Genomic DNA, 14,322 nt, shown 5'->3' with positions numbered 1-14,322 from the left:
TTCTCCATGCTGTCTTGAATGCATCTCATTCACAATAAAATGACTCGTATCACTCAGTACAACAAACTTTTATCTGCACACTTGCCTTTGTACATGTATAAAATACATCAAGACACCAAAGTTTTTATCCCTCATTTTGAAACTAACAAAGCCGTTGGTAAAAGGAAAGACTGGTGTTACTTCACATGCAGCAGAACAAAAGCAAAATGGTTGAAATATAGCAAAGTACACAGAAATTAGCAGGATTATGTGAAAGACTGGATTATAGTATAAAAATCAATGGTTCCCAACTTAAGGATGTCACTGTTTGCACGTGAATAAAATCACATTTCCTGGGTAATAAAAAGTCTGAGAATAAAACGCATCAAGCTGCTCTTGCACAGAACACTGCATATGTAGGTTGTGTGTTTTATTAAAATTGCAAGTGATAATTCTTTAAAAAAGTACTTGATTTTCTGTACAAAAGCCGATTGATGCATTTAATGGTTTCAGGATCCTGAATCAAACATCAGGCAGTGCAAACAGTCTTCATGTGCAAACTGGATCACAGAGTAAAAAAAAAGTCAAATTAGGAGCTCTAACAGCATCTTTATGTTCTGATTTGAGCACCAATTTACTGGACATATGAACATACTTCAGGGAGAAATTAAATCTCCTTTAACCCATGGTGACATGTAGGACCACAACATTTACAGCCTCAAGGACGTGGAATACCTTGGCTATGAAGATGAGCTAGACACGACGTTCCACCAAAAAACTCGATCTTGGAGATAATCCTTAAAATATGCATGTCCATGCAGCAAAGAGGGGGTCCCACGTTTGTTTTTAAGATGGCAATTGGGTGGATACTTCTATGGAAAAACCGTTGGGAACCACCGACATAAATCATACATACAAATCTAGTGTTGTGCACATGGTAAGTACCACTGCAGATATAACTTAAAAACTGTAGAGGATCTTTGGAAGCACATCACTGTTGGTGTTTAAATATTATTGAATAATGAAGAACTAGAAAGGGAACAAGTGGCAAGCCCTAAACTAATATAATGCTGTAATTTCTAAAAGAGTTAACCATCATTACTGTGATAAAGCTCATTTTTTTGGCACAACAAACCTTTTTTTTCCTTTAGATAATGATTTATTTTTTCTATGATCATGAGAAACAAAGGATCTCTTGTAGGACCAGCTTGCACAGATGTAATCTTGACAACTTTAGAAGCTGATCAGAGGTGAAAATATCTGGACGAGCAGGGATGGGCTGATGTCTGAGTAATTCCATCTGCCATCAGGCTGTAAGAGACATTTGTCCTCAAACCATCAGCCCAGTTATGTTTGTATCAAAATGAAAATAAATGGCAGGCACAGCTGTTTTCTGCTTCTAGACTCTTAAAAAAAAGACCACGTGTTATGGTTGTCCATTGAAAAAAAAAACTAGGCTTTTTTTGTGCTTTAACAGCATAACTGAGTAAGATAATATCCAATACCAGGAAACGTGGCAAGCTTGAGTTAATTATATCCTCTACAGTCAGCAAGTACAGTACAAGTCATTTGGTTAACAGTAACTTGCATGATTTTAAAACAACGACAGGAGAATTAGGACAAAATGAAATACTCAAGCACCGATGTCATTAAAAGGTCGGCTTTGCTCCATCAGCGAGACGGAGCCCGCTGTTTGCTGTACGAGTAGAAATGATGAGGAGGGCTGTTAGCGGGAGTGATGAAGCCCAGGCTCAGGTAGAGGAGGTGTAGCCCTTACAGCCTGGAGCCCGCCTCCACCTCCTCACAGCTCATCTCCAGTGTGACCCCGCTTGAAGGCGTCGCCCGTCAGCTTCTCCTCCGCCTCCCTCATGCCTGACACAACTGAGTGGAACAAGAAGCAAAGGCAGAAAATACACACCATGATTAACTGATGCTGCTTTTTGTACTTGACTCAAACGTGAGTTCTGGAGGAGAAAATGGAAACTAGTAGATGTTACTGTTAACAATCTGGGTTGTTACCCTGTTCTGCGTTGCTGTAAAAGTACTTATAGTTGGGGTTCCCGTTTTTGTTGGTGATTTCAGGATGGACTTTGCCGCTGGGATCTGTGAGCAGAATAAGAAACATCAAACAAAAAGTTTGTTTAGTTCAAATTAAAATACAAACAAGTCTGCAGTTTTTACTTTTCATTACAGGTTGAACTTTGTACTTGATGAATTAGTCCTCAGTATCTCTTCCTACCACTCATGACACAAATTTATTCAATTTAAGATGGATGGGAAGTTAAATCTACTTTTTTGGCTACATGACCTGTGAAAACTCCCAGTCAACCATGTTATATCTGTAAATGTTTTACATTCAAAGCTCCTGAGTTATTCAGGAGGAGTTAACTGCTCTGCCTCCAAAGGGAATCCCAAAAAGGTGTTTACACGGAGGAAGACACCAACCCTCTCCAACATACCGAGGAAAAGAATCCGAGGAATGTATCCTCCATCTGGGCTGAAGGTCTCATCCTTTGGCTCCTCCTCATCCTGTTTCAAATAAAGTTAAAATGATCATTTACAATCCTGGAAATGAATCCTAACCTGATGTGCAAGTGTTGTTTTGTAACATAATGACACAAATAAATGATGTCCACATCTCCTCACCTCCAGGTTGACCATTACAAAGTTGTGTGCCAGTTCAGAGATTTCCTTGGATTCAGCAAATTTGGGCTTCAGTGCTGATTGTAAAAACAATAATATGGTTAAGTTATTTACATCAGGTAACGTTAAGCTTTTACTTTAGAAAACCTTTAGTTTTTACTGATAAAGCCTTGATAAGTGTAGCCTTTCCTTTATCATGCCTGCATACAAGATATGTGTATTTTCAGTCCAGGAGCTTTCACAACCCCCAACTCCTCTCTGAGCTTCAGTAATAATTTCCTCTTACTGTTTGTTTTTACTGTCTGCATCAGAGACTTGGCTGACTTCACATGACATGCTTACTGGTATTTATTCACCTTTATATAATATGATGGTCAAAACCATACTGTAGCAGCAGCTCCCCATTAAATGGAAAATTATATAATGTATGCATTAATTTCCCTAAGTGTAAAATCTTTAAATATCTTGTTCTGATCCAGTACTGACCTACAATATACTTGACGTTCAATGTTATAAAAAGGAAATGATGCTATTTTTGCATGAAAACTGACATAATGAATGAACTAAATCAGCCATATTAAGCGCAGAAGAAGCAGATCGGATATTAAACCGTGTGAGTGTAATTTGTCTGGAATCTGGTTTACCTTTGCAGGCTCCGCACCAGCTCTTGTGGATGAGGACCATAATCGGCAGCCCGCTGTCAACACAACCACATGAGAATGTGTCAAAGCCAGAATAAAAACACCCCATGCAAAGCCTGAAACGTCTGCACTCAATAAGCTACAGCTAGCTGCACACGCTCTGAGTAGGAGAAACCAACTTGTCAGTCTGCTCCAGACATTTTTGTTGAGTCCTCGGGGTAATGTTTGCACAAAAAGCTGCTCGGCAGCTTTACAGACTGTACCATTTCAGCTCACCTGGCCTCGGCTTCCTTCTTTCCATCATCCAGTGTCCTCCAGTTGATATTATCTCCAAATCCTGCAGGAAGAGCCAGTTAATAAGCAAACCAGCCTTGTGTAAGTGGCATTATATTTCCCCACTGCAGGGTGACCTGCTCTAAATACTGAATCAATACAAAAGAACTGAGAGGAAGATCAAGCTGCTCTGTAACCTGTTAATGACTTTACTAGCTTATATCTTATTACTGCACCTCTCATTACTGCACCTGTTCATCAAGGTCCTTTTTTTCTTTCTTTAAAACATAGAGATATTTTACATCCATATACAGTAGCAGTCAAAAGTTTGGACTCATTCAGATTTAATGTGTAGGTGTACCCAAGTGTTTGACTGCTAGTGTACCTCCAAAAAAAAAAAAAATTAATAAATAAAATCCCATTGTTTACTTAGCAGCTTGGACAATTATTTATCTTTTGCGAGGCCATGGTGAAGTTGAAACTTTGTTTTTACATTCTTAACCTATCCCACACTATTCAGAGTAGAAATTCCTTCAAATGGGAAATAAAATAATTAGCTGTGGTAAAAGATTAAACACATTCTCTTAGCCAACGGCGTTCATTTCAATTCCTGGATTGTCTGCCTCAAATTTTAACCGACATCACCAAGAGTGCATATTACTTTCCATCTGTTTAACTGGTTGAAATATCTTGAAACTTTAGACTTTGTCAGGTTTTATCTGATTTTCTGCTTCAAAAATAATTTTATAGGCAATTCATTTAATTTTTACCTCGGTATCTATCACCCAGATTGAACAGGAATTTATAGATTATTTTTTTTTCATTATTAGAGAGTGTTACAACTAAAACATGCAGCTTTACATAAATCAGTTTCACTTGCATATTATCATAAAGTATGTACTATTGTTTTCTATTAATATTTTTCATTGATGCCTTAAATTGTAACCCTAATGCCCTCTTGTGTTCTAATTATTTTTTGCAGAATTTTATCTCTTGAACATGCATTTACACTCACTGGCTGCTTTATTAGGTACACCTTAGTACTGGGTTGAATCCATGCTTTCAGGCTGTTTCCACCCAATTCTGACCCTACTGTCTGAATGTCGCAGCTGAAATCGAGACTCATCAGACCAGGCAACATTTTTTCCATCTTCTATTGTGTGATTTTAGTGAGCCTGGTTGAATTGTATATTCAGTTTCCTGTTCTTAGCTGACAGAAGTCTGGTCTCCTGCTGTCTCATATGCAGGTTCGATGTGTTGTGCGCTCAGAGATTCTGCATATCTTAAATGGTGTTTAACTGATGCTTATTTGAGTCTTTCTATCATCTTAAAAATCAATTTGTACATTCTCATCTGACCTCCAACCATTCTCTGTAAACTCTACAGTTAGTTGTGTGTGAAAATCCCAGTGGATCACCAGTTTCTGAAATATTCAGACCAGCTTGACTTATACCCTGCCATGTTCAAAATCCCCAAAATCCCCTTTCCTCCCCATTCTGTTGCTTGGTTTGAACTTTAGCAAGTCATTTGGACCATGTCTACAAAAATAAAATATATTAAGTAATTAGCTGATAAACTATTTATGTTAAAGCAATTGCACAAGTATGTAAAAGTGGCAAGTTAGTGTGGGTGTACATTTTAGTCTTTTTTCCACCAAATAAAAATAAATAAATGGATAACAAAATTCCAGAAAACAAATCCTAAAATGCAAAAAAAAAAAAAAAAAAAAGAAAAATCAGAAAAACAATGGTTATTTATCAATAATATGTTCTGTAAGTTTCTGTAGAGTTTTCTCATTTTTATTTAATTCTTTTTTAAATCTCAACACAACCATAATAGGGTCGAAATCTCAGATGATAAATCATCATACTCAAAGGTTTGTACGTCTATTAGCAGCAAAAAAAAAGTTGGTTAAGATAACCTGAAAAACAGGTAATTGTGTGTACCCGACTTGCAGACAAAACACGCCTTTTTCTATAATCTTGAACAGGACACATACTTTGTTATCCAGGATACAAAGACAGACAGCTCTCCTCTACCGGTAGTCACACTGAATGAAGCTACACACACAGAGCTCCCTTACACAACAATCTGAATATTTACTCACCTCTCCCGCTGGCTGCTTCGATAACATCTTGAAAACAGGACAAAGACAATAAAACATGCAACAATGAGAAAACGGCGAAGTTCACTATAGACGTTTGCATTTTTTACTGGCTTTCTTCCTCGCAGCTGCGGCTAACAGGTAGGGGTAACAGCAATGACTGCTCGACAACCAGCGACCCGGAAACACATCCGCTATTATTATTATAGGTCCGCTCCTTTACTGTCAGATGGGTGATGACCCGGGAATAAGTAATAAAGAGGGGGTGGAGTTTAATGTTCACATGATGAGGAAAGCTTTTGCCGGTAGAAAGAGCCTTTACCAAAAGAAAGGAAGCATGGAACTTTCAGAGCAAAGTTGATAATAATAATAATAATAATAATAATAATAATAATAATAATAATAATAATAATAAAATAAAGTGATATTTTGCACACGTACATTTCAGGCTGTAGCCTGCAGAGTGCAACAGGGTCAGTTGGAGGTCTCGTATAAGGACAATGCATTAGGAGTTGGAATGGGTGTAACTTTACTGCTTATTTTTATTTAACTTATCTTATTGTTATTATTGTTATATTTATTGCATTCTATTAGCCTCTATTTTGCTTTGTACTTGTATATATTGTGTCTTTTGCTTGTCCTGCTTTACTGTTGGTGTTGTATTGCTACTGGTACCCAAATTTCCCTGAGGGCTCTCTGAAGGGATTAATAAAGTATTTCTATTCAATTCTATTCTATTCTATTCTATTCTATTCTATTCTAGTGATGCTGAACAGAACCACGATAAATTCAGAAGTTATTGAGGAATCATTTTAATTTACCGAAGTTAAATAAAGGCCACACATCAAGATTATTTTGTCAAGCTAGAACATTTCCTAAGTTTATCCACTCTGATTAGTTTGTTCTATCCGTGTGGTTTAAAGGGGTGTTCCACCAAAGAAGCCGTCGGATCTGAGAGGGTCATTCGTTTTAAATTGAGTGAAAACTCCATCCACCCGGTTAGCCGCTCGGTCGCCCGGGCAATAAATAGTGCGAATCCACTAAACGTTGCGCGTGAGCGTGCGCAAGTCGCTTCCTATTGGCCAGCAGGCATTCGTTTTCCGTTTGGAGGGCCGTTCACGTGACATCACATCCACACAACCGCGTGCTCTACACGACTGTCTGAAATAGTCAAGTTAAACAACGAAATATTGGCATGAAACCGGAAACATACCTAGAAACATAAGTTTAAAAGCATAACTTTGTGTTATAAAAATAATTATTTAATCACATGCACACCAAACATACCTAGAACACATTGTATCCTATGTGCAATTTTGAGTCTTTTTCAATTTTTATACAAATGTCGGAAAATTTCATGTACAGCAAGTTATACAAACTTTACTGCGAAAATTAGAACAGAAAGTCTGTGTTATGGTTGCTAACTTGATGCTGGACTAATCCGTGGTGCTCCATTTGTAGCAAGAACAGTTGTGCGGACTGTTAATCTCTAAATACAGGTAAATATATCATTTAAATTTGCGGCAGATATCCAAGCTTATTCTTTTATCGTTTAACTTTTATCGTTAAAACAAATTTTGCTAACAGTGTACTCAGGACCCACGATAAAATTCTTTGAGCTTGTTCGTTTCGCAACAACGCTATCGTTAGCTCAATTAGCCTATCACTTAGCAGATTAACTAGCTACACTTAAATTAGATACAAATATTATTTTAAAAAATACACGCTTCAGGTGCTTCTCTTCATTATATTACATTTTTGTTATTCTGTGATTTCGATTACTTGAGTAAAACTGTCAAGCGATTTGTTAGCATGTTGCTAGCCTTTTGCTAAGTAGTGAAGAAGTGGAGAATTATAGCTCGAATAGCTTAACTCATGTTATGACCAGCTACCACATGCTACTTCCTTAACAGCTCGTTGTTTTTTGGACTGTTTTAATCTGAGTTTTGTTTTCTATTAGTTTTCGAGTGGATATTTGGGAATAAAATCGTTCTTTTCTTTCTCGACAACAGAACACTATGAATCAAGAAAAGCTTGCCAAACTTCAAGCTCAGGTCCGGATAGGAGGAAAGGTATAGTTTGACACTAAGTTATATATTTTGGAGCTTGTTATTTCAATGTTAGCACTGCATTTTAATCCTTCCTATTGTCATCTGTTTGTTGTTTTTGTTTCTTCCTGACCTCAGCATTTCCTTTTATGAGCCAGAGCATTGGCCCCTTGAGCATTGGCCCCTTTATCTGTGGCCTCTGTGGCTTTGTTCACATCTATTGTGAGATCCTAATTCACACTCTAGGTGGCAATATTTGTTCATTTTTTTCCATTACTCTTTGAGTTCCCATATGTTGCACCACATTGACACTTCGGAACAATTATCCAGAATGAATTAAGTATAACTATTAAAAGCAGCCACATTGGCACCTTTTCAAAGTAACCCTTCTACACCAAGTCTCTATTTTTATTTTTCCTTCTATACCAGTTCACATTGATCGGTCACAAATAAATAAAATTGCTTCTGCCAGTTGTGTACTGTGCTTACAAAAATCCAAATTGTATTCTGATCTAGAGAGAGAGAGATTGCAAATTAGCAACGTCTCAGTTTGTTTCCAGAAAGAGTTTGATGCATATTTAATAGTTTAATAGTTTATGTAAGTTTAAATTGGGATTAAGGAGCAACTTTAAGTTAAAATGCTGCTTAAAATTCTGCAAGAAACGCTGGTTTATGATAGTTATAGACTTGTGTATAACTGTGCTGAAAAAATCCACACAAAAGAATAACAAGTAGAACATTTAGCTTTTTAAAACTTTTTATTTTTATGAGCAGGGGCCCTTTGACTATGTGACATGAGGACCGGGTACTGGCACATACCACCACTGACCCAAATTGACATGGTGCTGTGTACCGAAGCTCACTTTGGTACAGAGCTCTGAAATGATAGCTGTTTTGGGATGTAGCTGCAGAACTTGGGTCCGTTAGTTCCAGAGTACATTAACCATTTTTCGTAAAGTTGGAAACTAATGAATACAAGATGGCAGTCTGTTTATGTATCTATTTTTTCTGGACATACCAAACAGCAGTTCATGGTTGTTTTGGCTCAATTGCTAACTGAGTATAAAATTAAACAAAAGCATAAAGATCCTAAAGGGGTCCAGGAATTTAGCAAAAAGATGAAATCCATATCTAAGTATATGCCTGCTGTCTTTAAAAAAATATATCTGATTGCACTAAATTGTAAAATTTACTTTGCTTTATTGTCTTACTCTAAACCTAGGGAAATTCTAGTCATACAAATGAGGTAACTTTTATCTCACCATCCTTTAAAAATGTTGTGTAGCCCTAACTTGGACTAATTACTTCCTTTTCTTATGGAAATATTTGCTTACCATTGCATAAAGATTACTTACTTTTTTCTTTCACAACAGGTTAATTTAGTGCCTACTAACGTTTTCCTTGCAGTTGAGTTTCTTTTGTTCTAATTGAGAACTAATAGCAACACAATTAAAGTTTAAAGGTTTACTTGTGGTCTTTAGTAGGTCCCAACCAAATAAACTAAGGAGAAAGTGACCTTTTCATATTTAATTATGTTACATTCTGGTCCAGTTAGCAATCAAAAGCCCTATTTTTGACACTTAACACCTGTTCTTTATTTTAGGGAACTGCCCGCAGGAAGAAAAAGGTGGTTCACAAAACAGCAACAGCTGATGACAAAAAACTGCAGGGCTCACTGAAGAAACTGGCAGTAAACAACATCGCAGGGATAGAAGAGGTGAGCCATCAAAGCGAAGCCGATGTCATGCTGTCGCAGTGTGTTTGCACTGTTTTGATATTTTGTGTCTCCGAACCCTGAATCTTTTATCAGCGCTGTGTCGTAAGGCACAAGGAAAGATAAAAGACTGGGACAGCCTCAGTAAAGCGTTCCACAGTCATGTCATCATCTGGTTATTTTTAGAGCTTTCAACATACACACTTGCCACAAAGTGTTTGAGTTACATCAGAGCGCAAACAAAAACAAATGCTAACTTGATGCATTGTATTCATTTAGTCTTGTGTTGTTGCCCTTTTTTATTTATTGTAAATTATTGATACTATACTAAATATGCAAATTTATATTAGACAAAGATGTTATTTAACCTTTTAAGTTCCATGACGTGTTGGTTAAGTAGCAGCCCTTTTAATGACTTGGGTAGTGAAGCAGACGTATAAAAAGTTAGCTGACTGTGCATCACTTCTATGTCTGAAGTATTTGCCCATAATTCTGGTTTTTAAACTTTATATAGTAATACTAACTTCTCCTGCCTGCACAGTGCCTTGCACCTGGACAGAGATTCTTATTCAAACAGATTTTTTCTTTCCTGCCTCTCAGGTGAATATGATTAAAGATGATGGCACAGTGATCCACTTCAACAACCCAAAAGTTCAGGCATCTCTGTCTGCAAACACCTTCGCCATCACGGGCCACGCCGAGACCAAACAGCTGACAGAGATGCTGCCAGGCATCCTGAGCCAGCTGGGAGCCGACAGCCTCAGCAGCCTGCGCAAGCTGGCTGAACAGTTCCCACGGCAATGTGAGCACACACACAAAAACACACAGGCTGAAAGGCTCACTGTCACACTATCAGGTTTGTTGGTCGAGTGCTGAGAGATCAGCTAAAACTGTGGATGTAAATACTCTGAGTAAGAGGGAACACATGGCCAGAAAAAAGACTGAGCCCAAAATGTTGGATTCAAGGTGCCTGTTTTCCGGGTTGGGTTGTTGTTTTAGATACAGCTTTTCAAATCATTGTAAAATCAGATGTAGATTTGGTTGTTGCTGCAGCATATCTGTAAGGGCAGACCTGCTCTGGAGCAGGCTTTGTTTCTGTAAACAAGATTAGATGGAGTACTCCAGAGGCCTGTACTACTGTACAGCACAGTGTCAAAATGACCCCCTCTGGCAGTTCTAGTGCTAAAAAAAAATCCTGGATCCAGACGATCTTTTGGATGGAAGCAAGGCAGGAAACCAGTTGTGTGTATATATGCTAAGATGTCGCGAAGCCTTGGTAACTACCACAAGAGTGAGGTCACGTTACCGAAAATGACATTTTTATAAAGAGTTTTCTAAATTCTCTCATGGAGGAGAAGATGGAAGCATCTTGCTCCAGTGAGGAGCAGATGGAGTGTTTCTCCTGCTCCGGTGTAACGCTGTGTGCGTTCCCAGTTGTCATGGGAACGCACATAGCTGAGCAAGCTGAACCTATGCCATTCTAGGAATTTCTGAGTCGTATTACGGCTTTAAATGGATCCAGTATTCTTTGTAGGTTTTATTAACATCAGCACGTTATCTGAGAGCTGAACTTTAAGAATATTTAGAGCGACTCCACTGAATGAAACGGTTTCACCAGGACATTTAGGAAGTTTAACTTCTTTTGTTCTGTCGCCCAGCATCTTGTCAAGGATGTCTGCTCCTAACTTGGTCCTCTTGTAGTAAGAGGAGCTGACCATTTCTCTCCCATCCAAGTCTTCCTCATTCATTTGTCGGAGCAGAGCCAAAGCTTATTCTGGATTCTTCTGCTTCTGTTAATTTTTTATTGCTTTCTCTGCAGCATTAGTTTGTCTGTTAGCAACACAACTCAAAAAGTTACGGATGGATTTTATTCATTTTCAGGAAATGTGAGAAATGGAACAGTTGATTAGATTTTGAGGGGTGATCCAGATCACTGTCTGGATCCAGGAACTTTTTTTTAAGGATTCTTTACTATCGGGCTTATCTTTATCCTGCTGCGTTACTGTACAGAAAGAAAAAGTGTCATGAGAATGTTTTTAACTTTGAAGATTCCTATCTTCCTGTTACCTTTAATAGCAGAGCTGCTACCCCAGCATCTATAAACCTTGATCAGTGACTACAGGAGCTCACGCTCAATTAAATTTACTTATCTAATTCCCATCAGATTTTGAAGAATTCAACAAACTGGATTAAGTAAGACATTAAGAAATAAAGAGATGGTGTTTTACACCAGCTCCATATGCGCTTCTCTTTTTATTTAATCAGGTGGTGTTTTGGTTGCTGATTTCATAAAGGACCTGAGGGTTGAAACCTTATCTGATTAAACAAAAGAAACATGCACATGGAGCTTTGGTGTGTGACACCTTTTTTTTTTATTTCTGAAAGCTACACCCTGCTGACACATCACTGACTCAGACATTACCAGCTGGTCTTGGCTGAACTTGCTTGAAGCACAGTTGAATATTCTGCCTTGTGTCTTTACGTGCACTTGCACATATTTTTATTGCAGGTTTTTGCAGGAGTATTTTAGAGTAACAGTGAACTGGAAGCAGTAAGGAAACCCTAAGAGACCCTAAGACTGATTCAGGAGGGTTTGGATGTCTTACAGTCCAGCAAACTGCTTTATTTATTTTGATGCAGTTACCATTCATGTGAACACAGTAAAGCAAACATGGAAAGTAAGATCAGCATTTCCACTTGGAGATGCAACTTGACGTGTAATGCACAATTGTGCAGAGTCTCATGTCTTCGTTTTAAAGTATTCCTCTGGAGCTTTTGATCCTATCACCTCCTCTTTCACTACAGATGGAGCTTGTTTTGTTGACATCTACCTTGACAAAGAATAAGACATACTGACATTTTGATTTCGTAGAGCAACTTTTAGCAGGAAAACAATTAAATTGAGAAATTGTGTGAAAGAAGAGGGCTTTATGGTTCAGGTAAAAAAAAACTATTTCAGGTTTTTAGACATCACTGAAACATTTCTTCTGAATGTGAGTTTTAAGCTCTAACTTTTGTTAATTTTATTATTTATTTTTTTCTTGTTTCAGCTGCGATGGACATGAAAGCTGTCAAGGAAGTAAATGCAGAAGAAGAGGATGATGATGTCCCTGGTAAAGATAATTAAATAATGTGAACAAATGTAGAATGTTTTTTATTCTTGGGCTTCTTTTCTGGTCAGTATCAGCTTTATTAGTCTAAGTTAACCTTTTTTGGAAAAGGTTGTTAGTTTGATTTTAACAGTTCAGTTAGAGAACATTAGGATTAAATCACTTTCTTCTGCCAAACACCAAATTAAGATTTTCTTTTTTTTCTGCCTCTCAGATCTCGTGGAGAACTTCGATGAAGCTTCAAAGAACGAAGCGAACTGATGACTTCTTTTGTCCCTCTCACTCAACCATTTTTAATGTTTTTACCTCCTGCAGACTCACAAAGGGTATTTCCTTTAGTGGTGAAATGGTTGTTGAAGGTGCAGAGGATCACCTCCAGAGAAGTGAACACCTTCACTTTCTTCTGCTGCAGCAGCAAAACATGCAGATTGGTTATGATTTCAGTAGGTGGTGATATTGTGGATGACTCTCAGCACCCAAAGGACTCACTACTTTAGAAATAAGTTTCCTATATGACTAAACATGGCTGGTATTTAAGAGATTCTTTATAATTCACATTTAAAGTGAATGGATGATTCACTTAGCATGACAATGGTGTCTATGAATTTAATAAAATGTTTTTGGGCTATTTTGTGTTTCATTGGATTTTTTTTTGCAATCTAGATTATTTGGATTTTTACTATTAAAAACAAGTAGTTCTATATCTTTTTACATACCTACATATCACACAAAGGGATCTTTCCCTTGAGCACACATTTGCTAAAAAGTGGAGCAAACAAGTGAGAGAAGAGACAGAATTTTCTCATTTTTGGGCCTCATACACACGAGGACACACATGACTCTAGAAAATCAATAGAAAGTAAATTTTACACAATATGGGTTCTTTAAGATGCAACATAACTTTCCACCTCCAGTTCTTGAACAAGTTGATGTAAAAACACTAAAATAAACTGGGAAAAACAGCCAGACTCACTTTATTCACCCGCTACACACAAAGACATTCACACAGTTCATTAGTGTGGACAAGTTTGTTTGGACAGGAGCCTTTTCAGGTGTGAAAATATCTTTAAGTTTCTGCATGATTAATTGTGTTGGAAGGGTGTTCCACACACTTGTGGCTCTAAGAGAAAGGAGATTGGCAAAAAGAGGTTTTACCTCTGGGAACACTACATTTATCTGATGTCAGAGTTACAAATTTTCTTAAAGAGGAGCAGCAAAGTTATAAATAACTTTAAATAAAAAAGGAAACAATATTTTGTTATTTTCAAAATGCAGTGTTTTCTTTTAGGATGATACAGTGAGTATAGAGTTCTTTAATGCTTTTTTTTTTTAAATATGTTTTTCTTTTTGAAAGATTTCCTTATCGTTCTCAGTGAGCTTAAGTGTTTTTTAAACTTTCTTCATTGCATAAAAGACAAAATGTGTTCCCATTTTTTAAGTTACAAAAAAGAACAAAAACAAAAGGGTAATTCAGTCTGACTGCTATGAAATTGTATTTTTGCACCAGCAAAGTGATTCCCAAAGAGCTGCATGAATAAGCTGTTAACTTGATATATTTGGATGTACAGTGTGTTTTTATTTATTTATTAATTTCTTTTTCAAAAAACGTGGAAAGTGGAGGGGCAAAGAAGTGGCCCAAAAAACTACAACAGATTACTAACAGAATACTATAACAGAATTACAGGTTACATATATATATATATATATATATATATATATATATAAATCCTGACCTATAAATCACTGAAGTCTCATGGTCTTCCTGGCAGGGTTGCTGTTAAAAAGTTAGTACTTTGTGAAGGTAAACAGG

At 37.2% G+C, this 14,322-nt stretch overlaps 2 protein-coding genes across 2 annotated transcripts; one reads left to right on the top strand and one right to left on the bottom strand.

The window, feature by feature from the left end:
• Positions 1-52: 52 nt before the first annotated feature.
• Positions 53-5,837, bottom strand: txndc12 (thioredoxin domain containing 12 (endoplasmic reticulum)). The gene is made up of 7 exons (XM_041991948.1): positions 5,644-5,837; positions 3,540-3,600; positions 3,267-3,319; positions 2,626-2,699; positions 2,439-2,508; positions 1,999-2,082; positions 53-1,860 (listed from the first exon to the last, which is right to left on the bottom strand). The coding sequence occupies exons 1-7, from the start codon at positions 5,741-5,743 to the stop codon at positions 1,781-1,783; spliced, it is 522 nt and encodes a 173-aa protein (XP_041847882.1). The 5' UTR covers positions 5,744-5,837; the 3' UTR covers positions 53-1,780.
• Positions 5,838-7,031: 1,194 nt separating this feature from the next.
• Positions 7,032-13,140, top strand: LOC121645034 (transcription factor BTF3 homolog 4-like). Its single transcript, XM_041993312.1, has 6 exons — positions 7,032-7,139; positions 7,653-7,712; positions 9,292-9,405; positions 10,003-10,204; positions 12,453-12,515; positions 12,727-13,140. Exons 2-6 carry the CDS (start codon positions 7,659-7,661, stop codon positions 12,771-12,773), a joined length of 480 nt encoding a protein of 159 aa, XP_041849246.1. The 5' UTR covers positions 7,032-7,139; positions 7,653-7,658; the 3' UTR covers positions 12,774-13,140.
• Positions 13,141-14,322: the final 1,182 nt, after the last annotated feature.

Source organism: Melanotaenia boesemani, chromosome 8, assembly GCF_017639745.1.
Source record: "Melanotaenia boesemani isolate fMelBoe1 chromosome 8, fMelBoe1.pri, whole genome shotgun sequence".
NCBI classification, from domain to species: domain Eukaryota; kingdom Metazoa; phylum Chordata; class Actinopteri; order Atheriniformes; family Melanotaeniidae; genus Melanotaenia; species Melanotaenia boesemani.
The sequence above is the reverse complement of the archived record's forward strand: the minus strand, read 5'-3'. Positions and strand labels throughout refer to the sequence as shown.

Coding starts and splice junctions, on each gene's coding strand:
- LOC121645034 (XM_041993312.1), top strand. CDS start 7,659: ATGAATCAAGAAAAGCTTGCCAAACTTCAAGCTCAGGTCCGGATAGGA. Junction 7,713..9,291: donor AGGTCCGGATAGGAGGAAAG/GTATAGTTTGAC, acceptor TCTTTATTTTAG/GGAACTGCCCGCAGGAAGAA. Junction 10,205..12,452: donor TGAACAGTTCCCACGGCAAT/GTGAGCACACAC, acceptor TTCTTGTTTCAG/CTGCGATGGACATGAAAGCT.
- txndc12 (XM_041991948.1), bottom strand. CDS start 5,743: ATGCAAACGTCTATAGTGAACTTCGCCGTTTTCTCATTGTTGCATGTT. Junction 3,320..3,539: donor AAGAAGGAAGCCGAGGCCAG/GTGAGCTGAAAT, acceptor TTGTGTTGACAG/CGGGCTGCCGATTATGGTCC. Junction 2,509..2,625: donor TTGTAATGGTCAACCTGGAG/GTGAGGAGATGT, acceptor TATTTGAAACAG/GATGAGGAGGAGCCAAAGGA.